This window comes from Tachypleus tridentatus, chromosome 6, assembly GCF_004210375.1.
Source record: "Tachypleus tridentatus isolate NWPU-2018 chromosome 6, ASM421037v1, whole genome shotgun sequence".
In the NCBI taxonomy this organism is placed as follows: Eukaryota; Metazoa; Arthropoda; class Merostomata; order Xiphosura; family Limulidae; genus Tachypleus; species Tachypleus tridentatus.
In genome coordinates, this window is record NC_134830.1 from 4,526,524 (window position 1) to 4,553,922 (window position 27,399).

Sequence of the window (27,399 nt, forward strand, 5' to 3'; positions counted from 1 at the left end):
GTTAGGAGTTAATGTTCCTGTAATAGCATTTTATGGGATTGTCAGGAGTTAATGTTCCTGTAATAGTGTTTTATGGGATTGTCAGGAGTTAATGTTCCTGTAATAGTGTTTTATGGGATTGTCAGGAGTTAATGTTCCTGTAATATTGTTTTATGGGATTGTCAGGAGTTAATGTTCCTGTATTATATTTTTATGGGATCGTCAGGAGTTAATGTTCCTGCAATATTGTTTTATGGGATTGTCAGGAGTTAATGTTCCTCTAATAGTGTTTTATGGGATTGTCAAGAGTTAATGTTTCTGTATCATGTTTTATGGGATTGTCAGGAGTTAATGTTTCTGTATCATGATTTATGGGATTGTCAGGAGTTAATGTTTCTGTATCATGATTTATGGGATTGTCAGGAGTTAATGTTTCTGTATCATGTTTTATGGGATTGTCAGGAGTTAATGTTTCTGTATCATGTTTTATGGGATTGTCAGGAGTTAATGTTTCTGTATCATGTTTTATGGGATTGTCAGGAGTTAATGTTTCTGTATCATGTTTCATGGGATTGTCAGGAGTTAATGTTTCTGTATCATGTTTTATGGGATTGTCAGGAGTTAATGTTTCTGTATCATGTTTTATGGGATTGTCAGGAGTTAATGTTTCTGTATCATGTTTTATGGGATTGTCAGGAGTTAATGTTTCTGTATCATGTTTTATGGGATTGTCAGGAGTTAATGTTTCTGTATCATGTTTTATGGGATTGTCAAGAGTTAATATTCCTGTAATACTGTTTTACAGGATTGTCAGGAGTTAATATTCCTGTAATACTGTTTTACAGGATTGTCAGGAGTTAATATTCCTGTAATACTGTTTTACAGGATTGTCAGGAGTTAATATTCCTGTAATACTGTTTTACAGGATTGTCAGGAGTTAATATTCCTGTAATACTGTTTTACAGGATTGTCAGGAGTTAATATTCCTGTAATACTGTTTTACAGGATTGTCAGGAGTTAATATTCCTGTAATACTGTTTTACAGGATTGTCAGGAGTTAATGTTCCTGTAATAGTGTTTTATGGGATTGTCAGGAGTTAATGTTCCTGTAATATTGTTTTATGGGATTGTCAGGAGTTAATGTTCTTCTGATGGTGTTTTGTGGGATTGTCAGGAGTTAATGTTCCTGTAATATTGTTTTATGGGATTGTCAGGAGTTAATGTTCCTGAAATATTGTTTTATGGGATTATCAGGACTTAATGTTTCTGTAATATTGTTTTATTGGATTGTCAGGAGTTAATGTTCCTGTAATAGCGTTTTATGGGATTGTCAGTAGTTAATGTTCCTGAAATATTGTTTTATGGGATTGTCAGGACTTAATGTTCCTGTAATATTGTTTTATTGGATTGTCAGGAGTTAATGTTCCTGTAATATTGTTTTATTGGATTGTCAGGAGTTAATGTTCCTGTAATATTGTTTTATTGGATTGTCAGGAGTTAATGTTCCTTTAATATTGTTTTATTGGATTGTCAGGAGTTAATGTTCCTTTAATATTGTTTTATTGGATTGTCAGGAGTTATTATTCCTGTAATAGCATTTTATACGAATGTCAGGAATTCATGTTCCTGCAATATTGTTTTATGGGATCTTCAGGAGATTTTGTTCCTGAAATAGTTTTATGGGATCGTCAAGATATTTTGTTTCTGAAATAGTTTTACAGGATTGTCAGGAGTTAATGTTCTTGTGATGGTGTTTTAAGGGATTGTCAGGAGTTAATGTTCCTGTAATAGTGTTTTATGGGATTCTCAGGAGTTAGTATTCCTGTATTAGTGTTTTATGGGATTGTCAGGAGTTAATATTCCTGTAATAGCATTTTATACGAATGTCAGGAATTCATGTTCCTGCAATATTGTTTAATGGGATCGTCAGGAGATTTTGTTCCTGAAATAGTTTTATGGGATTGTCAGGACTTAATGTTCCTGTAATAGCATTTTACAGGATTGTCAGGAGTTACTGTTCCTGTCATAGTGTTTTATGGGATTGTCAGGAGTTAGTATTCCTGTAATAGCATTTTACAGGATTGTCAGAAGTTAATGTTCCTGTAATAGTGTTTTATGGGATCATCAGGATTTAATGTTCCTGTAATAGTGTTTTATGGGATCATCAGGATTTAATGTTCCTCTAATAGTGTTTTATGGGATCATCAGGATTTAATGTTCCTCTAATAGTGTTTTATGGGATTGTCAGGCGTTAATGTTCCTGTATAGTGTTTTATGGGATTGTCAGGCGTTAATGTTCCTGTATAGTGTTTTATGGGATTATGAGGAGTGAATGTTCCTGTATAGTGATTTATGGGATTGTCAGGAGTTAATGTTTCTGTTATAGCATTTTACAGGATTGTCAGGAGTTAATGTTTTTGTTATAGCATTTTACAGGATTGTCAGGAGTTAATGTTTTTGTTATAGCATTTTACAGGATTGTCAGGAGTTTGTTCCTTTAATAGCATTTTATGGGATTATCAGGAGTGAATGTTTTTGTTATAGCATTTTACAGGATTGTTAGGAGTTAATGTTTTTGTGATGGTGTTTTATGGGATTGTCAGGAGTTAATGTTGTTGTAATAGCATTTTATGGGATTGTCAGGAGTGAATGTTCCTGTATAGTGATTTATGGGATTTTCAGGAGTTAATGTTTCTGTTATAGCATTTTACAGGATTGTTAGGAGTTAATGTTCCTGTGATGGTGTGTTATGGTATTGTCAGGAGTTAATGTTCTTGTGATGGTGTTTTATGGGATTGTCCGGAGTTAATGTTCCTGTATTAGCATTTTACAGGTTTGTCAAGAGTTAATGTTCTTGTGATTGTGTTTTATGGGATTGTCAGGAGTTAATGTTCCTGTATAGTGTTTTATGGTATTGTCAGGATTTAATGTTCCTGTATAGTGTTTTATGGTATTGTCAGGATTTAATGTTCCTGTAATAGCATTTTACAGGATTGTCAGGAGTTAATGTTCCAGTAAAAGCATTTAACGGGATTATCAGGAGTTAATGTTCCTGTAATAGTGTTTTATGGGATAATCAGGAGTTAATTTTCCTGTAATAATGTTTTATTGGATTGTCAGGAGTTAATGTTTCTCTATCGTGTTTTATGGGATTATCAGGAGTTAATATTCCTGTAATATTTTTTATGGGATTGTCAGGAGTTAATGTTCCAGTAAGAGCATTTTACGGGATTGTCAGTAGTTAATTTTCCTGTAATAACATTTTACAGGATTGTCAGGATGTAATGTTCCTGTAATATTGTTTTATGGAATTGTCAGGAGTTAATATTCCTGTAATATTGTTTTATGGGATCGTCAGGAGTTAATGTTCATGTAATAGCGTTTTATGGGATTGTCAGTAGTTAATGTTCTTGTAATATTCTTTTATGGGATTGTCAGGAGTTAATGTTCCTGTATTAGTGTTTTATGGGATTGTCGGGAGTTATTATTCCTGTAATAGCATTTTATAGCAATGTCAGGAATTCATGTTCCTGCAATATTGTTTTATGGGATCTTCAGGAGATTTTGTTCCTGAAATAGTTTTACAGGATTGTCAGGAATTAATGTTCTTGTGATGGTGTTTTAAGGGATTGTCAGGAGTTAATGTTCTTGTGATGGTGTTTTAAGGGATTGTCAGGAGTTAGTATTCCTGTATTAGTGTTTTATGGGATTGTCAGGAGTTAATATTCTTGTAATAGCATTTTATATGAATGTCAGGAATTCATGTTCCTGCAATATTGTTTAATGGGATCGTCAGGAGATTTTGTTCCTGAAATAGTTTTATGGGATTGTCAGGAGTTAGTATTCCTGTAATAGCATTTTACAGGATTGTCAGAAGTTAATGTGCCTGTAATAGCATTTTACAGGATTGTCAGAAGTTAATATTCCTGTAATACTGTTTTACAGGATTGTCAGGAGTTAATATTCCTGTAATACTGTTTTACAGGATTGTCAGGAGTTAATGTTCCTGTAATAGTGTTTTATGGGATTGTCAGGAGTTAATGTTCCTGTAATATTGTTTTATGGGATTGTCAGGAGTTAATGTTCTTCTGATGGTGTTTTGTGGGATTGTCAGGAGTCAGGAGTTAATGTTCCTGTAATATTGTTTTATGGGATTGTCAGGAGTTAATGTTCCTGAAATATTGTTTTATGGGATTATCAGGACTTAATGTTTCTGTAATATTGTTTTATTGGATTGTCAGGAGTTAATGTTCCTGTAATAGCGTTTTATGGGATTGTCAGTAGTTAATGTTCCTGAAATATTGTTTTATGGGATTGTCAGGACTTAATGTTCCTGTAATATTGTTTTATTGGATTGTCAGGAGTTAATGTTCCTGTAATATTGTTTTATTGGATTGTCAGGAGTTAATGTTCCTTTAATATTGTTTTATTGGATTGTCAGGAGTTAATGTTCCTTTAATATTGTTTTATTGGATTGTCAGGAGTTATTATTCCTGTAATAGCATTTTATACGAATGTCAGGAATTCATGTTCCTGCAATATTGTTTTATGGGATCATCAGGAGATTTTGTTCCTGAAATAGTTTATGGGATCGTCAAGATATTTTGTTTCTGAAATAGTTTTACAGGATTGTCAGGAGTTAATGTTCTTGTGATGGTGTTTTAAGGGATTGTCAGGAGTTAATGTTCCTGTAATAGTGTTTTATGGGATTCTCAGGAGTTAGTATTCCTGTATTAGTGTTTTATGGGATTGTCAGGAGTTAATATTCCTGTAATAGCATTTTATACGAATGTCAGGAATTCATGTTCCTGCAATATTGTTTAATGGGATCGTCAGGAGATTTTGTTCCTGAAATAGTTTTATGGGATTGTCAGGACTTAATGTTCCTGTAATAGCATTTTACAGGATTGTCAGTAGTTAATGTTCTTGTGATGGTGTTTTATGGGATTGTCAGGAGTTAATGTTCTTGTGATGGTGTTTTAAGGGATTGTCAGGAGTTACTGTTCCTGTCATAGTGTTTTATGGGATTGTCAGGAGTTAGTATTCCTGTAATAGCATTTTACAGGATTGTCAGAAGTTAATGTTCCTGTAATAGCATTTTACAGGATTGTCAGAAGTTAATGTTCCTGTAATAGTGTTTTATGGGATCATCAGGATTTAATGTTCCTCTAATAGTGTTTTATGGGATCATCAGGATTTAATGTTCCTCTAATAGTGTTTTATGGGATTGTCAGGCGTTAATGTTCCTGTATAGTGTTTTATGGGATTGTCAGGCGTTAATGTTCCTGTATAGTGTTTTATGGGATTGTCAGGCGTTAATGTTCCTGTATAGTGTTTTATGGGATTATGAGGAGTGAATGTTCCTGTATAGTGATTTATGGGATTGTCAGGAGTTAATGTTTCTGTTATAGCATTTTACAGGATTGTCAGGAGTTAATGTTTTTGTTATAGCATTTTACAGGATTGTCAGGAGTTAATGTTTTTGTTATAGCATTTTACAGGATTGTCAGGAGTTAATGTTTTTGTTATAGCATTTTACAGGATTGTTAGGAGTTTGTTCCTTTAATAGCATTTTATGGGATTATCAGGAGTGAATGTTTTTGTTATAGCATTTTATGGGATTGTCAGGAGTGAATGTTTTTGTGATGGTGTTTTATGGGATTGTCAGGAGTTAATGTTGTTGTAATAGCATTTTATGGGATTGTCAGGAGTGAATGTTCCTGTATAGTGATTTATGGGATTTTCAGGAGTTAATGTTTCTGTTATAGCATTTTACAGGATTGTTAGGAGTTAATGTTCCTGTGATGGTGTGTTATGGTATTGTCAGGAGTTAATGTTCCTGTGATGGTGTGTTATGGTATTGTCAGGAGTTAATGTTCCTGTGATGGTGTGTTATGGTATTGTCAGGAGTTAATGTTCTTGTGATGGTGTTTTATGGGATTGTCCGGAGTTAATGTTCCTGTATTAGCATTTTACAGGTTTGTCAGGAGTTAATGTTCTTGTGATTGTGTTTTATGGGATTATCAGGAGTTAATGTTCCTGTATAGTGTTTTATGGTATTGTCAGTATTTAATGTTCCTGTATAGTGTTTTATGGTATTGTCAGGATTTAATGTTCCTGTAATAGCATTTTACAGGATTGTCAGGAGTTAATGTTCCAGTAAAAGCATTTAACGGGATTGTCAGAAGTTAATATTCCTGTAATACTGTTTTACAGGATTGTCAGGAGTTAATATTCCTGTAATACTGTTTTACAGGATTGTCAGGAGTTAATGTTCCTGTAATAGTGTTTTATGGGATTGTCAGGAGTTAATGTTCCTGTAATATTGTTTTATGGGATTGTCAGGAGTTAATGTTCCTGAAATATTGTTTTATGGGATTATCAGGACTTAATGTTCCTGTAATATTGTTTTATTGGATTGTCAGGAGTTAATGTTCCTGTAATATTGTTTTATTGGATTGTCAGGAGTTAATGTTCCTTTAATATTGTTTTATTGGATTGTCAGGAGTTAATGTTCCTTTAATATTGTTTTATTGGATTGTCAGGAGTTATTATTCCTGTAATAGCATTTTATACGAATGTCAGGAATTCATGTTCCTGCAATATTGTTTTATGGGATCATCAGGAGATTTTGTTCCTGAAATAGTTTATGGGATCGTCAAAATATTTTGTTTCTGAAATAGTTTTACAGGATTGTCAGGAGTTAATGTTCTTGTGATGGTGTTTTAAGGGATTGTCAGGAGTTAATGTTCCTGTAATAGTGTTTTATGGGATTCTCAGGAGTTAGTATTCCTGTATTAGTGTTTTATGGGATTGTCAGGAGTTAATATTCCTGTAATAGCATTTTATACCTAATGTCAGAATTCATGTTCCTGCAATATTGTTTAATGGGATCGTCAGGAGATTTTGTTCCTGAAATAGTTTTATGGGATTGTCAGGACTTAATGTTCCTGTAATAGCATTTTACAGGATTGTCAGTAGTTAATGTTCTTGTGATGGTGTTTTATGGGATTGTCAGGAGTTAATGTTCTTGTGATGGTGTTTTAAGGATTGTCAGGAGTTACTGTTCCTGTCATAGTGTTTTATGGGATTGTCAGGAGTTAGTATTCCTGTAATAGCATTTTACAGGATTGTCAGAAGTTAATGTTCCTGTAATAGTGTTTTATGGGATCATCAGGATTTAATGTTCCTCTAATAGTGTTTTATGGGATCATCAGGATTTAATGTTCCTCTAATAGTGTTTTATGGGATTGTCAGGCGTTAATGTTCCTGTATAGTGTTTTATGGGATTGTCAGGCGTTAATGTTCCTGTATAGTGTTTTATGGGATTGTCAGGAGTTAATGTTCCTGTATAGTGTTTTATGGGATTATGAGGAGTGAATGTTCCTGTATAGTGATTTATGGGATTGTCAGGAGTTAATGTTTCTGTTATAGCATTTTACAGGATTGTCAGGAGTTAATGTTTTGTTTATAGCATTTTACAGGATTGTCAGGAGTTAATGTTTTGTTATAGCATTTTACAGGATTGTCAGGAGTTAATGTTTTGTTATAGCATTTACAGGATTGTTAGGAGTTTGTTCCTTTAATAGCATTTTATGGGATTATCAGGAGTGAATGTTTTTGTTATAGCATTTTATGGGATTGTCAGGAGTGAATGTTTTTGTGATGGTGTTTTATGGGATTGTCAGGAGTTAATGTTGTTGTAATAGCATTTTATGGGATTGTCAGGAGTGAATGTTCCTGTATAGTGATTTATGGGATTTTCAGGAGTTAATGTTTCTGTTATAGCATTTTACAGAATTGTTAGGAGTTAATGTTCCTGTGATGGTGTGTTATGGTATTGTCAGGAGTTAATGTTCCTGTGATGGTGTGTTATGGTATTGTCAGGAGTTAATGTTCCTGTGATGGTGTGTTATGGTATTGTCAGGAGTTAATGTTCTTGTGATGGTGTTTTATGGGATTGTCGGAGTTAATGTTCCTGTATTAGCATTTTACAGGTTTGTCAGGAGTTAATGTTCTTGTGATTGTGTTTTATGGGATTATCAGGAGTTAATGTTCCTGTATAGTGTTTTATGGTATTGTCAGTATTTAATGTTCCTGTATAGTGTTTTATGGTATTGTCAGGATTTAATGTTCCTGTAATAGCATTTTACAGGATTGTCAGGAGTTAATGTTCCAGTAAAAGCATTTAACGGGATTATCAGGAGTTAATGTTCCTGTAATAGTGTTTTATGGAATAATCAGGAGTTAATTTTCCTGTAATAATGTTTTATTGGATTGTCAGGAGTTAATGTTTCTCTATCGTGTTTTATGGGATTATCAGGAGTTAATATTCCTGTAATATTTTTTATGGGATCGTCAGGAGTTAATGTTCATGTAATAGCGTTTTATGGGATTGTCAGTAGTTAATGTTCTTGTAATATTCTTTTATGGGATTGTCAGGAGTTAATGTTCCTGTATTATTGTTTTATGGGATTGTCAGGAGTTATTATTCCTGTAATAGCATTTTATAGCAATGTCAGGAATTCATGTTCCTGCAATATTGTTTTATGGGATCTTCAGGAGATTTTGTTCCTGAAATAGTTTTACAGGATTGTCAGGAATTAATGTTCTTGTGATGGTGTTTTATGGGATGGTCAGGAGTTAATGTTCTTGTGATGGTGTTTTAAGGGATTGTCAGGAGTTAGTATTCCTGTATTAGTGTTTTATGGGATTGTCAGGAGTTAATATTCTTGTAATAGCATTTTATATAAATGTCAGGAATTCATGTTCCTGCAATATTGTTTAATGGGATCGTCAGGAGATTTTGTTCCTGAAATAGTTTTATGGGATTGTCAGGAGTTAGTATTCCTGTATTAGCATTTTACAGGATTGTCAGAAGTTAATGTGCCTGTAATAGCATTTTACAGGATTGTCAGAAGTTAATGTTCCTGTAATATTGTTTTATGGGATCATCAGGATTTAATGTTCCTGTAATAGTGTTTTATGGGATTGTCAGGAGTTAATATTCCTGTATAGTGTTTTATGGGATTGTCAGGAGTTAATGTTCCTGGAATAATGTTTTATGGGATTGTTAGGAGTTAATGTTCCTGTGATAGTGTCTTATGGGATAATCAGGAGTTAATTTTCCTGTAATAATGTTTTATGGGATTGTCAGGAGTTAATGTTCCTGTAATAACATTTTACAGGATTGTCAGGATGTAATGTTCCTGTAATATTGTTTTATGGAATTGTCAGGAGTTAATGTTCCTGTAATATTGTTTTATGGGATCGTCAGGAGTTAATGTTCCTGTAATAGCGTTTTATGGGATCGTCAGGAGTTAATGTTCCTGTAATAGCGTTTTATGGGATCGTCAGGAGTTAATGTTCCTGTAATAGCGTTTTATGGGATCGTCAGGAGTTAATGTTCCTGTAATAGCGTTTTATGGGATTGTCAGTAGTTAATGTTCCTGTAATATTGTTTTATGGGATTGTCAGGAGTTAATGTTCCTGAAATATTGTTTTATGGGATTCTCAGGAGTTAATGTTCCGTAAATGCTGTTTTATGGGATTGTCAGGAGTTATTATTCCTGTAATAGCATTTTATAGGATTGTCAGGAATTCATGTTCCTGTAATAATGTTTTATTGGATTGTCAGGAGTTAATGTTTCTTTATAGTGTTTTATGGGATTGTCAGGAGTTAATATTCCTGTAATATTTTTTATGGGATTGTCAGGAGTTAATTTTCCTGTAATATTTTTTATGGGATTGTCAGGAGTTAATTTTCCTGTAATAGTGTTTTATGGGATTGTCAGGAGTTGATGTTCCTGAAATATTGTTTTATGGGATTGTCAGGAGTTAATGTTCCTGTAATATTGTTTTACAGGATTGTCAGGAGTTAATGTTTCTGTAATATTGTTTTACAGGATTGTCAGGAGTTAATGTTCCTGTAATATTGTTTTACAGGATTGTCAGGAGTTAATGTTCCTGTAATATTGTTTTACAGGATTGTCAGGAGTTAATGTTCCTGTAATATTGTTTTACAGGATTGTCAGGAGTTAATGTTCCTGTAATATTGTTTTACAGGATTGTCAGGAGTTAATGTTCCTGTAATATTGTTTTACAGGATTGTCAGGAGTTAATGTTCCTGTAATATTGTTTTACAGGATTGTCAGGAGTTAATGTTCCTGTAATATTGTTTTACAGGATTGTCAGGAGTTAATGTTCCTGTAATATTGTTTTACAGGATTGTCAGGAGTTAATGTTCCTGTAATATTGTTTTACAGGATTGTCAGGAGTTAATGTTCCTGTAATATTGTTTTACAGGATTGTCAGGAGTTAATGTTCTTGTAATATTGTTTTACAGGATTGTCAGGAGTTAATGTTCCTGTAATATTGTTTTACAGGATTGTCAGGAGTTAATGTTCCTGTAATATTGTTTTACAGGATTGTCAGGAGTTAATGTTCCTGTAATATTGTTTTACAGGATTGTCAGGCGTTAATGTTCCTGTAATATTGTTTTACAGGATTGTCAGGCGTTAATGTTCCTGTAATATTGTTTTACAGGATTGTCAGGCGTTAATGTTCCTGTAATATTGTTTTACAGGATTGTCAGGCGTTAATGTTCCTGTAATATTGTTTTACAGGATTGTCAGGAGTTAATATTCCTGTAATGTTGTTTTACAGGATGGTCAGGCGTTAATGTTCCTGTAATGTTGTTTTACAGGATGGTCAGGCGTTAATGTTCCTGTAATATTGTTTTACAGGATTGTCAGGCGTTAATGTTCCTGTATAGTGTTTTATGGGAGATTTTGTTCCTGAAATAGTTTTATGGAATCGTCAGGATATTTTGTTCCTCAAATAGTTTTACAGGATTGTCAGGAGTTAATGCTCCTGTAATAGTGTTTTATGGGATTGTCAGGAGTTAATGTTCTTGTGATGGTGTTTTAAGGGATTGTCAGGAGTTAATGTTCTTGTGATGGTGTTTTAAGGGATTGTCAGGAGTTAATGTTCTTGTGATGGTGTTTTATGGGATTGTCAGGAGTTAATGTTCTTGTGATGGTGTTTTAAGGGATTGTCAGGAGTTAATGTTCCTGTATAGTGTTTTATGGTATTGTCAGGATTTAATATTCGTGTAGTATTGTTTTATGGAATTGTAAGGAGTTAATTTTCCTGTAATAGTGTTTTGTGGGATTGTCAGGAGTTTATGTTCCTGAAATAGTGTTTTATGGGATTGTCAGGAGTTAATTTTCCTGTAATATTGTTTTATGGGATTGTCAGGAGTTAATTTTCCTGTAATAGTGTTTTATGGAATTGTCAGGAGTTGATGTTCCTAAATATTGTTTTATGGGATTGTCAGGAGTTAATGTTCCTTTAATAGCATTTTATGGGATTGTCAGGCCTTAATGTTCCTATAATATTGTTTTATGGGATCATCAGGATTTAATGTTCCTGTAATAGTGTTTTATGGGATTGTCAGGAGTTAATATTCCTGTATAGTGTTTTATGGGATTGTCAGGAGTTAATGTTCCTGGAATAATGTTTTATGGGATTGTTAGGAGTTAATGTTCCTGTGATAGTGTCTTATGGGATAATCAGGAGTTAATTTTCCTGTAATAATGTTTTATGGGATTGTCAGGAGTTAATGTTCCTGTAATAACATTTTACAGGATTGTCAGGATGTAATGTTCCTGTAATATTGTTTTATGGAATTGTCAGGAGTTAATGTTCCTGTAATATTGTTTTATGGGATTGTCAGGAGTTAATGTTCCTGTAATAGCGTTTTATGGGATCGTCAGGAGTTAATGTTCCTGTAATAGCGTTTTATGGGATCGTCAGGAGTTAATGTTCCTGTAATAGCGTTTTATGGGATCGTCAGGAGTTAATGTTCCTGTAATAGCGTTTTATGGGATTGTCAGTAGTTAATGTTCCTGTAATATTGTTTTATGGGATTGTCAGGAGTTAATGTTCCTGAAATATTGTTTTATGGGATTCTCAGGAGTTAATGTTCCTGTAAATGCTGTTTTATGGGATTGTCAGGAGTTATTATTCCTGTAATAGCATTTTATACGATTGTCAGGAATTCATGTTCCTGTAATAATGTTTTATTGGATTGTCAGGAGTTAATGTTTCTTTATCGTGTTTTATGGGATTGTCAGGAGTTAATATTCCTGTAATATTTTTTTATGGGATTGTCAGGAGTTAATTTTCCTGTAATATTTTTATGGGATTGTCAGGAGTTAATTTTCCTGTAATAGTGTTTTATGGGATTGTCAGGAGTTGATGTTCCTGAAATATTGTTTTATGGGATTGTCAGGAGTTAATGTTCCTGTAATATTGTTTTACAGGATTGTCAGGAGTTAATGTTTCTGTAATATTGTTTTACAGGATTGTCAGGAGTTAATGTTCCTGTAATATTGTTTTACAGGATTGTCAGGAGTTAATGTTCCTGTAATATTGTTTTACAGGATTGTCAGGAGTTAATGTTCCTGTAATATTGTTTTACAGGATTGTCAGGAGTTAATGTTCCTGTAATATTGTTTTACAGGATTGTCAGGAGTTAATGTTCCTGTAATATTGTTTTACAGGATTGTCAGGAGTTAATGTTCCTGTAATATTGTTTTACAGGATTGTCAGGAGTTAATGTTCCTGTAATATTGTTTTACAGGATTGTCAGGAGTTAATGTTCCTGTAATATTGTTTTACAGGATTGTCAGGAGTTAATGTTCCTGTAATATTGTTTTACAGGATTGTCAGGAGTTAATGTTCCTGTAATATTGTTTTACAGGATTGTCAGGAGTTAATGTTCTTGTAATATTGTTTTACAGGATTGTCAGGAGTTAATGTTCCTGTAATATTGTTTTACAGGATTGTCAGGAGTTAATGTTCCTGTAATATTGTTTTACAGGATTGTCAGGAGTTAATGTTCCTGTAATATTGTTTTACAGGATGGGCAGGCGTTAATGTTCTTGTAATATTGTTTTACAGGATTGTCAGGCGTTAATGTTCCTGTAATATTGTTTTACAGGATTGTCAGGCGTTAATGTTCCTGTAATATTGTTTTACAGGATTGTCAGGCGTTAATGTTCCTGTAATATTGTTTTACAGGATTGTCAGGAGTTAATGTTCCTGTAATGTTGTTTTACAGGATGGTCAGGCGTTAATGTTCCTGTAATGTTGTTTTACAGGATTGTCAGGCGTTAATGTTCCTGTAATATTGTTTTACAGGATTGTCAGGCGTTAATGTTCCTGTATAGTGTTTTATGGGAGATTTTGTTCCTGAAATAGTTTTATGGAATCGTCAGGATATTTTGTTCCTCAAATAGTTTTACAGGATTGTCAGGAGTTAATGCTCCTGTAATAGTGTTTTATGGGATTGTCAGGAGTTAATGTTCTTGTGATGGTGTTTTAAGGGATTGTCAGGAGTTAATGTTCTTGTGATGGTGTTTTAAGGATTGTCAGGAGTTAATGTTCTTGTGATGGTGTTTTATGGGATTGTCAGGAGTTAATGTTCTTGTGATGGTGTTTTAAGGGATTGTCAGGAGTTAATGTTCCTGTATAGTGTTTTATGGTATTGTCAGGATTTAATATTCGTGTAGTATTGTTTTATGGAATTGTAAGGAGTTAATTTTCCTGTAATAGTGTTTTGTGGGATTGTCAGGAGTTTATGTTCCTGAAATAGTGTTTTATGGGATTGTCAGGAGTTAATTTTCCTGTAATATTGTTTTATGGGATTGTCAGGAGTTAATTTTCCTGTAATAGTGTTTTATGGAATTGTCAGGAGTTGATGTTCCTAAATATTGTTTTATGGGATTGTCAGGAGTTAATGTTCCTTTAATAGCATTTTATGGGATTGTCAGGCCTTAATGTTCCTATAATAGTGTTTTATGGCATTGTTAGGCCTTAATGTTCCTGTAATAGTGTTTTGCAGGATTGTCAGGAGTTAATGTTCTTGTGATGGTGTTTTATGGGATTGTCAGGAGTTAATGTTCTTGTGATGGTGTTTTAAGGGATTGTCAGGAGTTAATGTTCTTGTGATGGTGTTTTATGGGATTGTCAGGAGTTAATGTTCTTGTGATGGTGTTTTAAGGGATTGTCAGGAGTTAATGTTCCTGTATAGTGTTTTATTGTATTGTCAGGATTTAATATTCGTGTAGTATTGTTTTATGGAATTGTAAGGAGTTAATTTTCCTGTAATAGTGTTTTGTGGGATTGTCAGGAGTTTATGTTCCTGAAATAGTGTTTTATGGGATTGTCAGGAGTTAATTTTCCTGTAATATTGTTTTATGGGATTGTCAGGAGTTAATTTTCCTGTAATAGTGTTTTATGGAATTGTCAGGAGTTGATGTTCCTAAATATTGTTTTATGGGATTGTCAGGAGTTAATGTTCCTGTAATAGCATTTTACAGGATTGTCAGGAGTTAATGCTCCTGTAATAGCATTTTACAGGATTGTCAGGAGTTAATATTCCTGTAATAGCATTTTACAGGATTGTCAGGAGTTAATGTTCTTGTGATTGTGTTTTATGGGATTGTCAGGAGTTGATGTACCTGTAATAGTGTTTCATGGGATTGTCAGTAGTTAATGTTCCTGTGATATTGTTTTATGGGATTGTCAAGAGTTAATGTTCCTGTGATATTGTGTTACAGGATTGTCAGTAGTTAATGTTCCTGTAATAGTGTTTCATAGGATTGTCAGTAGTTAATGTTCCTGTAATAGTGTTTCATAGGATTGTCAGGAGTTAATGTTCCTGTAATAGCATTTTATGGGATTGTCAGGCCTTAATGTTCCTGTAATAGCATTTTATGGGATTGTCAGGCCTTAATGTTCCTGTAATAGTGTTTTATGGGATTGTCAGGAGTTAATGTTTGTGTATAGTGTTTTATGGGATTGTCAGGAGTTAATGTTTGTGTATAGTGTTTTATGGGATTGTCGGGAGTTAATGTTCCTGTAATAGTGTTTTATGGGATTGTCAGGAATTAATGTTCCTGTAATAGTGTTTTAAGGGATTGTCAGGAGTTAATGTTCCTGTAATAGTGTTTAATGGGATCGTCAGGAGATTTTCTTCCTGAAATAGTTTTATGGGATTGTCAGGACTTAATGTTCCTGAAATAGCATTTTACAGGATTGTCAGGAGTTAATGTTCTTGTGATGGTGTTTTATGGGATTGTCAAGAGTTAATGTTCCTGTAATAGTGTTTCATGGGATTGTCAGGAGTTAATGTTCCTGTAATAGCATTTTATGGGATTGTCAGGCCTTAATGTTCCTGTAATAGCATTTTATGGGATTGTCAGGCCTTAATGTTCCTGTAATAGTGTTTTATGGGATTGTCAGGAGTTAATGTTTGTGTATAGTGTTTTATGGGATTGTCGGGAGTTAATGTTCCTGTAATAGTGTTTTATGGGATTGTCAGGAATTAATGTTCCTGTAATAGTGTTTAATGGGATCGTCAGGAGATTTTCTTCCTGAAATAGTTTTATGGGATTGTCAGGAGTTAATGTTCTTGTGATGTTGTTTTATGGGATTGTCAGGAGTTAATGTTCTTGTGATGGTGTTTTATGGGATTGTCAGGAGTTAGTATTCTTGTAATAGCATTTTACAGGATTGTCAGAAGTTAATGTGCCTGTAATAGCATTTTACAGGATTGTCAGAAGTTAATGTTCCTGTAATATTGTTTTATGGGATCATCAGGATTTAATGTTCCTGTAATAGTGTTTTACGGGATTGTCAGGAGTTAATGTTCCTGTATAGTCTTTTATGGGATTGTCAAGAGTTAATGTTCCTGGAATAATGTTTTATGGGATCGTCAGGAGTTAATGTTCCTGTGATAGTGTTTTGTGGGATCGTGAGGAGTTAATGTCGTTGTAATAGCATTTTATGGGATCGTGAGGAGTTAATGTTGTTGTAATAGCATTTTATGGGATTGTCAGGAGTTAATGTTCCTGTATAGTGATTTATGGGATTATCAGGTGTTAATGTTCCTGTATAATGTTTTATGGGATTGTCAGGAGTTAATGTTCCTGTAATAGCATTTTACAGGTTTGTGAGGAGTTAATCTTCTTGTGATTGTGTTTTATGGGATTGTCAGGAGTTAATGTTCCTGTATAGTGTTTTATGGTATTGTCAGGATTTAATATTCGTGTAGTATTGTTTTATGGAATTGTAAGGAGTTAATGTTCCAGGAAAAGCATTTAACGGGATTATCAGGAGTTAATATTCCTGTAATATTGTTTTATGGGATTGTCAGGAGTTAATTTTCCTGTAATAATGTTTTATTGGATTGTCAGGAGTTAATGTTTCTCTATCGTGTTTTATGGGATTGTCAGGAGTTAATTTTCCTGTAATATTGTTTTATGGGATTGTCAGGAGTTAATTTTCCTGTAATAGTGTTTTATGGAATTGTCAGGAGTTGATGTTCCTGAAATATTGTTTTATGGGATTGTCAGGAGTTAATGTTCCTTTAATAGCATTTTATGGGATTGTCAGGCCTTAATGTTCCTATAATAGTGTTTTATGGGATTGTCAGGCCTTAATGTTCCTGTAATAGTGTTTTATGGGATTGTCAGGAGTTAATGTACCTGTAATAGTGTTTTATGGGATTGTCAGTAGTTAATGTTCCTGTGATATTGTTTTATGGGATTGTCAGGAGTTAATGTTCCTGTATAGTGTTTTGTGGGATTATCAGGTGTTAATGTTCCTGTATAGTGTTTTATGGGATTATCAGGTGTTAATGTTCCTGTATAGTGTTTTATGGGATTATCAGATGTTAATGCTCCTGTAATAGCATTTTACAGGATTGTCAGGAGTTAATATTCCTGTAATAGCATTTTACAGGATTGTCAGGAGTTAATGTTCTTGTGATTGTGTTTTATGGGATTGTCAGGAGTTGATGTTCCTCAAATATTGTTTCATGGGATTGTCAGGAGTTGATGTTCCTGAAATATTGTTTCATGGGATTGTCAGGAGTTAATGTTCCTGTAATAGCATTTTATGGGATTGTCAGGCCTTAATGTTCCTGTAATAGTGTTTTATGGGATTGTCAGTAGTTAATGTTCCTGTAATAGTGTTTCATGGGATTGTCAGGCCTTAATGTTCCTGTAATAGCATTTTATGGGATTGTCAGGCCTTAATGTTCCTGTAATAGTGTTTTATGGGATTGTCGGGAGTTAATGTTCCTGTAATAGTGTTTTATGGGATTGTCAGGAATTAATGTTCCTGTAATAGTGTTTTATGGGATTGTCAGGAATTAATGTTCCTGTAATAGTGTTTTATGGGATTGTCAGGAATTAATGTTCCTGTAATAGTGTTTTATGGGATTGTCAGGAGTTAATGTTCGTGTAATAGTGTTTTATGGGATTGTCAGGAGTTAATGTTTCTGTAATAGTATTTTACAGGATTGTCAGGAGTTAATGTTCCTGTAATATTGTTTTATGGAATTTTTCAGGAGTTAATGTTCCTGTAATATTGTTTTATGGGATTTTCAGGAGTTAATGTTCCTGAAATATTGTTTTGTGGGATCGTCAGGAGTTAATGTTCCTGAAATATTGTTTTATGGGATTGTAAGGAGTTAATGTTCCAGTAAAAGCATTTAACGGGATTATCAGGAGTTAATGTTCCTGTAATAGTGTTTTATGGGATTGTCAGGAGTTAATGTTTCTCTATCGTGTTTTATGGGATTGTCAGGAGTTAATTTTCCTGTAAGATTGTTTTATGGGATTGTTAGGAGTTAATGTTCCTGTGATGGTGTTTTGTGGGATTGTCAGGAGTTAATGTTCCGGTGATGGTGTTTTTAGGGAATACCAAGAGGTTAAGTATACTCATGATGGTGTTTTGTGGGGTAGTCAGAAGGTAAAGTGACTCCATGGTTGTGTATTTGGGGATTATGGAATATGAGTTGCCTGTGCAGCTTAACTGAAAGCCACCCAGAGGTATGTGACCATTTTGTTTAATTCTTTCATTGCTATGGGCATGTACCTGTTGTATAACCTGTGTTTCTGTTTTAAAATGTATGGTACAAAGTAATTTTTACAATCGACAAGAAAAGGAATTCCTCATTAAAACTTCCCAATGTGTATTAGTTTCAACATTCTGCTAAGTAATGTAATATTCTGAAATATGTGGGAGTTGTTTATCTATAAACGTAAGATTTGTTTGTTGGTTTAAAGACATTCTAGCCTTGAGAAGAGGTCATGTTTTGAATGTAATTATTAATATGTGATACTTTACACAGGTGATTTGTTTCAGAAGACATTGTAATAGATTTTTAAACCTGATGATTAATTTTCCAAGTTCATGAGTGTTTTCTGATAGAGGTTGTTATTGTTTCCGTAATGTGTTTTTGTTTTTACAAACTTGTATAGGATGTTAACCAACAAGTAGTCCATCGTTTTTATCTTACCTTAATTCTGTATCAACTGTGGCAACAGAATCCTGTTTGGAAAGTTTCCAACACATTCAGACAACACCGGGGTACAGTTCAAAATCTGTTGAATAGTGCAGCTAGTTTTGCTGTCAGTGTCTATCACTTTTGTCAGGTATAGTAACACCTACTGATTGTTTATGGATATTGTGTGTAATATTGTTTTAGAAATTGGCATCTGTCCTATATTTTATGAAGCATCAGTTGAAGGTAGGTGTGATGAATAATTTATAGTGATGAGTTTCACAAGGTTCTGATAATAAGAACATTCTTTTATTCAATGTATTGAATCACCATTCTGACATGTAGCTTTAAGAAAGGGATTAAAACATTCAATATATTGAATGACCATTCTGACATGTAGCTTTAAGAAAGGGATTAAAACATTCAATATATTGAATGACCATTCTAACATGTAGGTTTAAGAAAGGGATTAAAACATTCAATATATTGAATGACCATTCTGACATGTAGCTTTAAGAAAGGGATTAAAACATTCAATATATTGAATGACCATTCTGACATGTAGCTTTAAGAAAGGGATTAAAACATTCAATATATTGAATGACCATTCTAACATATAGGTTTAATAAAGGGATTAAAACATTCAATATATTGAATGACCATTCTAACATGTAGGTTTAATAATGAAATTAAAACAATCAATATATTGAATGACCATTCTGACATGTAGGTTTAATAAAGGGATTAAAACATTCAATATATTGAATGACCATTCTAACATGTAGGTTTAATAAAGAAATTAAAACATTCAATATATTGAATGACCATTCTAACATGTAGGTTTAATAATGGGATTAAAACATTCAATATATTGAATGACCATTCTGACATGTAGGTTTAATAATGGGATTAAAACATTCAATATATTGAATGACCATTCTGACATGTAGGTTTAATAATGGGATTAAAACATTCAATATATTGAATGACCATTCTGACATGTAGGTTTAATAAAGGGATTAAAACATTCATTACATTGAATGACTATTCTAACATGTAGGTTTAATAAAGAAATTAAAACATTCATTACATTGAATGACCATTCTGACATGTAGGTTTAATAAAGGGATTAAAACATTCATTACATTGAATGACCATTCTGACATGTAGGTTTAATAAAGGGATTAAAACATTCATTACATTGAATGACCATTCTGACATGTAGGTTTAATAAAGGGATTAAAACATTCATTACATTGAATGACCATTCTGACATGTAGGTTTAATAAAGGGATTAAAACATTCAATACATTGAATGACCATTCTGACATGTAGGTTTAATAAAGGGATTAAAACATTCAATATATTGAATGACCATTCTGACATGTAGGTTTAATAAAGGGATTAAAACATTCAATATATTGAATGACCATTCTGACATGTAGGTTTAATAAAGGGATTAAAACATTCAATATATTGAATGACCATTCTAACATATAGATTTAATACAACCATTAAAACATTCAACATTTAAAAATGTAGAGTTAAGATATATAATTAAAATTACATCCTTCTGTAGAGAACATTCCACCAGCTTCAGGAGATTAAAAGAAACACAGAGGTTTCTTATGCATATAACCAAATATACATGTGTAATTTGTATAGTGCTCTTTACAGAATAGGTTTCCAAAAATTTACTTCTGTGACACCCAGGCCTATATCTCCATTAAAAATCATCTTATGTATAACAGTTTCTACACATTCTGTTACTGTTATTTTTTATATTTTAATCTCATTCATTCAATGTTATGTGATGAGTTTGCTACATGTTCTGCTACATCATTAATTTTTAGACCTGGCATGGCCAGGTGGTCACTTGAGTCATAATCTGAGGGTTCAAATTCCTGCCACACCAAACATGCTTGCCCTTTTAGCTGTAGGGGCATTATAATGTGATGATAAATCCAATTATTCATCAGTAAAAGAGTAGTCCAAGAGTTGGTAGTGGGTGGTAATGACTAGCTGCCTTCCCTCTAGTCTTACACTGCTTATTTAGGGATGGCTAGCACTGATAGCCTTCGTGTAACTTTGCACGAAATTCAAAAACAAAGTATTTTTAATTATCCTTCAGCATTTTTGTGTTACTGCTACAATTTACTACTTGTCCATCTGATAAGGTTCAAACAAAAGATTTAATATACCCTGCATTCAACTTTAATACTATTATTAACATTCATTAGTTTTAATGTAGAGTAAAGGTTAGTAACTGTTTTTCAAGAATATCTTGCCTATTTTTATAGAAACATATTCTTCATAAACCTTACTTATAACACTGGGGAACACTCATTTTGTTGCATTTAAAAAAAGACCTTTCTATAGTCAATTTGAGTCTGTTGATTTCAAATCTGAAGTCGGTTTTGTCTGCGCTACAGATTTTATGCAATTTGACATTTTTTTATTATTTTTAATTTTTCGTTATTATAGGAAATTATAGGAATAGCTTATCAATTTGTTTGTGTATTTTATTCAGGTAGGAATTTGCGTTTGTAACTTTTGCGTTTGTACACTTCATCTGGACAATCTCGTTTATTGCTCCAGCAGTAGTCAGCCATCATACTTTTGTCCCAGCGCCTTGGTAGCGTTCTTCCATGACCTTTAGGTCTTGGTGGAATCGTTCTCCTTGTTCGTCACTCACAGCCTCCAGGTTGTCAGGGAACTTATCAAGGTGGCTGTTCAAAAAGTGAAGCTTGATGCTCATGTTGCACCCGAGATCACGAAAAGCGAGGAGCATTCTGTTCACAAGTTCACTGTAGTTCTCCCCTTATTGTTTCCAAGGAAGTTCTGAACGACTGCCACAAAGATAACCATGCTGCCTTTTCTAAAGCGGTCATCTTAGCAACAAACTGATCATCACGAATTAGGGTTGAATCTGTGGGCCATCAAACACGCCTGCTTTGATCTTCTCAAATGATAACCCTGGTAAAGCTGTGATGATGTGTTGGAAACATTCACCTTCGGTTTCCAGTGCCTTGACAAATTGCTTCATCAAACCTAATTTGATGTGAAGAGGAGGAAAGATGATCTTATCTCTGCTTACAATTGGGTCTTGTATGATATTTGGCATGCCTGCTTCAAGGGTGTCACGAATAGGCCAGTCCTTCTGGACCCAATGTCTGTCTCTGTGTTCGGCTGTCCCACATACAGAGGAAAAATGGAAACTTGGCGAAACCTTTCTGTTGTCCAAGAAGAAAGTTGACCATCTTTAAGTCTACACAAATGATCCAATTGTGCTCATGATATTTTAATAAGTCCATGACCATTCTCATATCATTATAGTCTTCCAAGAAATGCACTGAGTGACTGACAGGTACTGCTCCATAAACATTCCCATTATGTAAAAGAACACACTTTAGACTGCCTTTTGAACTGTCTAAAAAGAGTCTCCATTCAGCAGGACTATAGTAAGGTACACCCAGTTCTTTGAGAAGCCCTTGGATGTCATGGCAGTAAACAAACTGTCTGTCTTCTGAAAAGAAGGTCACTAAAAGCTGGTCACGCTTTCTGAAATATGATACTTTAACAGAGTGATCAAAAAGATATCTGCCTTGTAATCTTGATGCCAAAAGCTCTGCTGCTTTCTTTGAAAGACCTAAATCCCGCACTAAATCATTCAGTTCAGCCTGGGGAAGAGGCTTGGGGATGGGGAAAGGTTCAGTGTCTGAAGAACAGTTCTCCGATTGTGTACACTTTTCTGACAATTCACTGTCACAACTGTCATGTTCGCTTGTATCATGTCCAATGTCTTTATCGTCCAATGAAGGCAAGCCTTTGAAAACTGGAACAGGAACTTCTTCAGAGTGCGGAGCAGGCCGAATAGCTGAGGGAATGTTCGGATACGTAATCTTATGTCGGTTTTTCTTCCCAACACCGTTGTGTTTACCATGCAGAAATAACAGTCAGTTACATGGTTGGTGGGTTCGCGCAAATCATTGGAACACCAAAAGGCAGACCATTGCGTTTTCCTTTGGTCCAGTCTCGAAGCATTTCCTCACAATTGTGGCACACAACATGAGGAGCCCATTGCTTGTCTTGATCACCAAGATGAACTTCAAAATATGCCTTGTAGGCACGCTTGACGAACGAGGATATGTTACGTCTCTGACGATTGAGTGTGTAGCATCCACATATGTAGCAGAAGGCATCAGGCTTGTTTCTGCAATGATATCTATTTTGGAAGCCATGTTTGATCTGAAACAAAAGAAGAATGATCAAAATATTAGAAGCTATCTATATATATGGACATGAAAATGCTTATACATGGTTTACGCAAGTTCACATTTGTACAATTTCATTAACCTCAAATTGCATACAAACTAGAGCTTGTAGAGAAAAACTAATTTCAGATTTGAAATCAGCACCTAAACCTCCTTCAGAATCAGTTAAAATATCCAATGCAACTCAAAGTTACTGAAAAAGTGTTCCCCAGTGTAATCTGTAGTTTGGTATATTCTGAAATTTGTAACTTATTACAGATATATCTTTTGTAAACCCTATCTAAAGTATATGATTCACATCTTCTCTTGATAGCTATGCATTTGAAATAATTGAATCTAAACACAAAGTATTCATTACATGAAGAACCCCTATAAGCTCTATTGACAAATAAAATGATTTTGTGAGTGTTGAAAATAGCATTTTTCCTGACAGTGGGTGACACAATCTTTGTGTGACAGACACTTCACATAACATTGAATGGATGTGATTCAAAATACTAAAATAATCAAAATAAAATTTGTAAAAACTGTTAAACATGAAATGATTTTCAATAGAAATTTAGGTCTAGACATCACAGAACCACATTTTTGGAAACACACATACACACGTATATTTGATTATATAAAAATGAAACCTCTGTTTCTTCTGGTCTCCTGAAGGTGATGGAATTATTTTTTACACCTAAAACATGTAGACTCTATCTGTACACATTACATTGTCTCACATTTAGCTTCATTATCAGTTCATGTCATTCTGTTCTAACTCAATAAGTAGGGATTAGATAACTAAGTTCTAAGAGAACTAAACAAAACAATTTTTAAAGGTTAATTGAATGAAGTATGACATTTAAAACTAGTTTTAAGAGGGATATCAAAGGTAGAAATCAATTTTCTATTGGAGTTCTCACCATTGAATTCACTGATTTAATGGAAAATTACTGTGAAAGTTTAATAAACCATTATAAACAATCACATGAAGTTAACCTCCCCACTTTGGGAGCTATTGGAACTAATTCACATGAAAGTTGACACCAAGAGGGCACACAATTTATATTATTGTAATATTCACAGAGTACATCTTACCAAATGACATTATCCAGGTGTAATTACAAGTAAACAAAAGCATTGAAGTTATAGTTTGAAGTAAAGAATTATTTACAAATTAAAAACTTGTAAAGTGCAAATATGGAATGTTTTAGTTTTGTGTAAGTTTACATAATATTGCACAAGTTCTATGTAATTATTAATTCAAAGAATAACATTGAACTTACTGTTATAGTAACACAGTTCTCATATCACAGTAGTATACCAATCATAGTAGTACTACTGTTATAGTAACACAGTTCTCATATCACAGTAGTACTACTGGTATAGTAACACAGTTCTCATATCACAGTAGTACTACTGGTATAGTAACACAGTTCTCATATCACAGTAGTACTACTGGTATAGTAACACAGTTCTCATATCACAGTAGTACTACTGGTATAGCTTTACAGTTCTCATATCACAGTAGTATACCAATCATACTAGTACTACTGTTGTAGTAACACAGTTCTCATATCACAGTAGTATACCAATCATAGTAGTACTACTGTTGTAGTAACACAGTTCTCATATCACAGTAGTATACCAATCATAGTAGTACTACTGTTATAGTAACACAGTTCTCATATCACAGTAGTACTACTGGTATAGTAACACAGTTCTCATATCACAGTAGTACTACTGGTATAGTAACACAGTTCTCATATCACAGTAGTATACCAATCATAGTAGTACTGTTATAGTAACACAGTTCTCATATCACAGTAGTATACCAATCATAGTAGTACTGTTATAGTAACACAGTTCTCATATCACAGTAGTATACCAATCATAGTAGTAGTACTGTTATAGTAACACAGTTCTCATATCACAGTAGTATACCAATCATAGTAGTACTACTGTTGTAGTAACACAGTTCTCATATCACAGTAGTATACCAATCATAGTAGTACTACTGTTGTAGTAACACAGTTCTCATATCACAGTAGTATACCAATCATAGTAGTACTACTGTTATAGTAACACAGTTCTCATATCACAGTAGTACTACTGTTATAGTAACACAGTTCTCATATCACAGTAGTACTACTGGTATAGTAACACAGTTCTCATATCACAGTAGTACTACTGGTATAGTAACACAGTTCTCATATCACAGTAGTATACCAATCATAGTAGTACTACTGTTATAGTAACACAGTTCTCATATCACAGTAGTATACCAATCACAGTAGTACTACTGTTGTTGTAACACAGTTCTTATATCACAGTAGTATACCAATCACAGTAGTACTACTGTTGTTGTAACACAGTTTTCATATCACAGTAGTATACCAATCACAGTAGTACTACTGTTGTTGTAACACAGTTTTCATATCACAGTAGTATACCAATCACAGTAGTGCTACTATTGTAGTAACACAGTTCTCATATCACAGTAGTATACCACTCATAGTACTACTGTTGTAGTAACACAGTTCTCATATCACAGTAGTACTACTGTTGTAGTAACACAGTTCTCATATCACAGTAGTACTACTGTTGTAGTAACACAGTTCTCATATCACAGTAGTACTACTGTTGTTGTAACACAGTTCTCATATCACAGTAGTATACCAATCATAGTAGTGCTACTGTTATAGTAGCACAGTTCTCATATCACAGTGGTATACTAATCATAGTAGTGCTACTGTTATAATAACACAGCCTCATATCACAGTAGTATACCAATCATGAGTAGTACTGTTATAGTAACACAGCTCTCATATCACAGTAGTATACCAATCATAGGTAGTACTGTTATAGTAACACAGTTCTCATATCACAGTAGTATACCAATCACAGTAGTACTACTGTTATAGTAACACAGTTCTCATATCACAGTAGTATACCAATCACAGTAGTGCTACTGTTATAGTAACACAGCTCTCATATCACAGTAGTATACCAATCATAGTAGTGCTATTATAGTAACACAGCTCTCATATCACAGGTAGTATACCAATCATGGTAGTGCTACTGTTATAGTAACACAGCTCTCATATCACAGTAGTATACCAATCATAGTAGTGCTACTGTTATAGTAACACAGTTCTCATATCACAGTAGTATACCAATCACAGTAGTGCTACTGTTATAGTAACACAGTTCTCATATCACAGTAGTATACCAATCATAGTAGTGCTACTGTTATAGTAACACAGCTCTCATATCACAGTAGTATACCAATCATAGTAGTACTGTTATAGTGACACAGCTCTCATATCACAGTAGTATACCAATCATAGTAGTACTGTTACAGTGACACAGTTCTCATATCACAGTAGTATACCAATCACAGTAGTACTACTGTTATAGTAACACAGTTCTCATATCACAGTAGTATACCAATCACAGTAACACAGTTCTCATATCACAGTAGTATACCAACCACAGTAGTACTACTGTTATAGTAACACAGTTCTCATATCACAGTAGTACTACTGTTATAGTAACACAGTTCTCATATCACAGTAGTACTACTGGTATAGTAACACAGTTCTCATATCACAGTAGTACTACTGGTATAGTAACACAGTTCTCATATCACAGTAGTACTACTGGTATAGTAACACAGTTCTCATATCACAGTAGTACTACTGGTATAGTAACACAGTTCTCATATCACAGTAGTACTACTGGTATAGTAACAGTTCTCATATCACAGTAGTACTACTGGTATAGTAACAGTTCTCATATCACAGTAGTACTGTTATAGTAACCCAGTTCTCATATCACAGTAGTACTGTTATAGTAACACAGTTCTCATATCACAGTAGTATACCAATCATAGTAGTGCTACTGTTATAGTAACACAGCTCTCATATTACAGTAGTACTGTTATAGTAACACAGTTCTCATATCACAGTAGTACTGTTATAGTAACACAGTTCTCATATCACAGTAGTATACCAATCATAGTGGTACTGTTAAAGTAACACAGTTCTCATATCACAGTAGTATACCAATCATAGTGGTACTGTTAAAGTAACACAGTTCTCATATCACAGTAGTATACCAATCATAGTAGTACTGTTAAAGTAACACAGTTCTCATATCACAGTAGTATACCAATCATAGTAGTACTGTTAAAGTAACACAGTTCTCATATCACAGTAGTATACCAATCATAGTATTACTGTTATAGTAACACAGTTCTCATATCACAGTAGTATACCAATCACAGTAGTACTACTGTTATAGTAACACAGTTCTCATATCACAGTAGTATACCAATCACAGTAGTACTACTGTTATAGTAACACAGCTCTCATATCACAGTAGTATACCAATCACAGTAGTACTACTGTTATAGTAACACAGTTCTCATATCACAGTGCTACTACCAATCATAGTAGTACTTACTGTTATAGTAACACATAGTTCTATATATCACAGTAGTACCACATTGTTATAGTAACACTGTTCCTCATATCACAGTAGTACCACTGGTATAGTAACACAGTTCTCATATCACAGTAGTACTACTGTTATAGTAACACAGTTCATATTATCACAGTAGTACCTACTGGTATAGTAACACAGTTCTCATATCACAGTAGTACTACTGTGGTATAGTAACACAGTTCTCATATCACAGTAGTACACACTGGTATTAGTAACCACAGTTCTCATATCTCAGTAGTACCACTGGACATAGTAACAGTTCTCATATCTCAGTAGTACTGTCGCTGGTAT

General features: G+C 33.8%; 1 protein-coding gene across 1 annotated transcript in view; it reads left to right on the top strand.

Moving 5' to 3' along the window:
* Window positions 1-27,399, top strand: part of LOC143254602 (helicase POLQ-like) — a 58,970-nt gene that overhangs the window by 30,451 nt on the left and 1,120 nt on the right. The window contains exon 7 of the mRNA XM_076509751.1: window positions 18,318-18,491. Coding sequence (XP_076365866.1) covers window positions 18,318-18,491 — 174 coding nt within the window. The remainder of the gene's footprint in view (window positions 1-18,317; window positions 18,492-27,399) is intronic.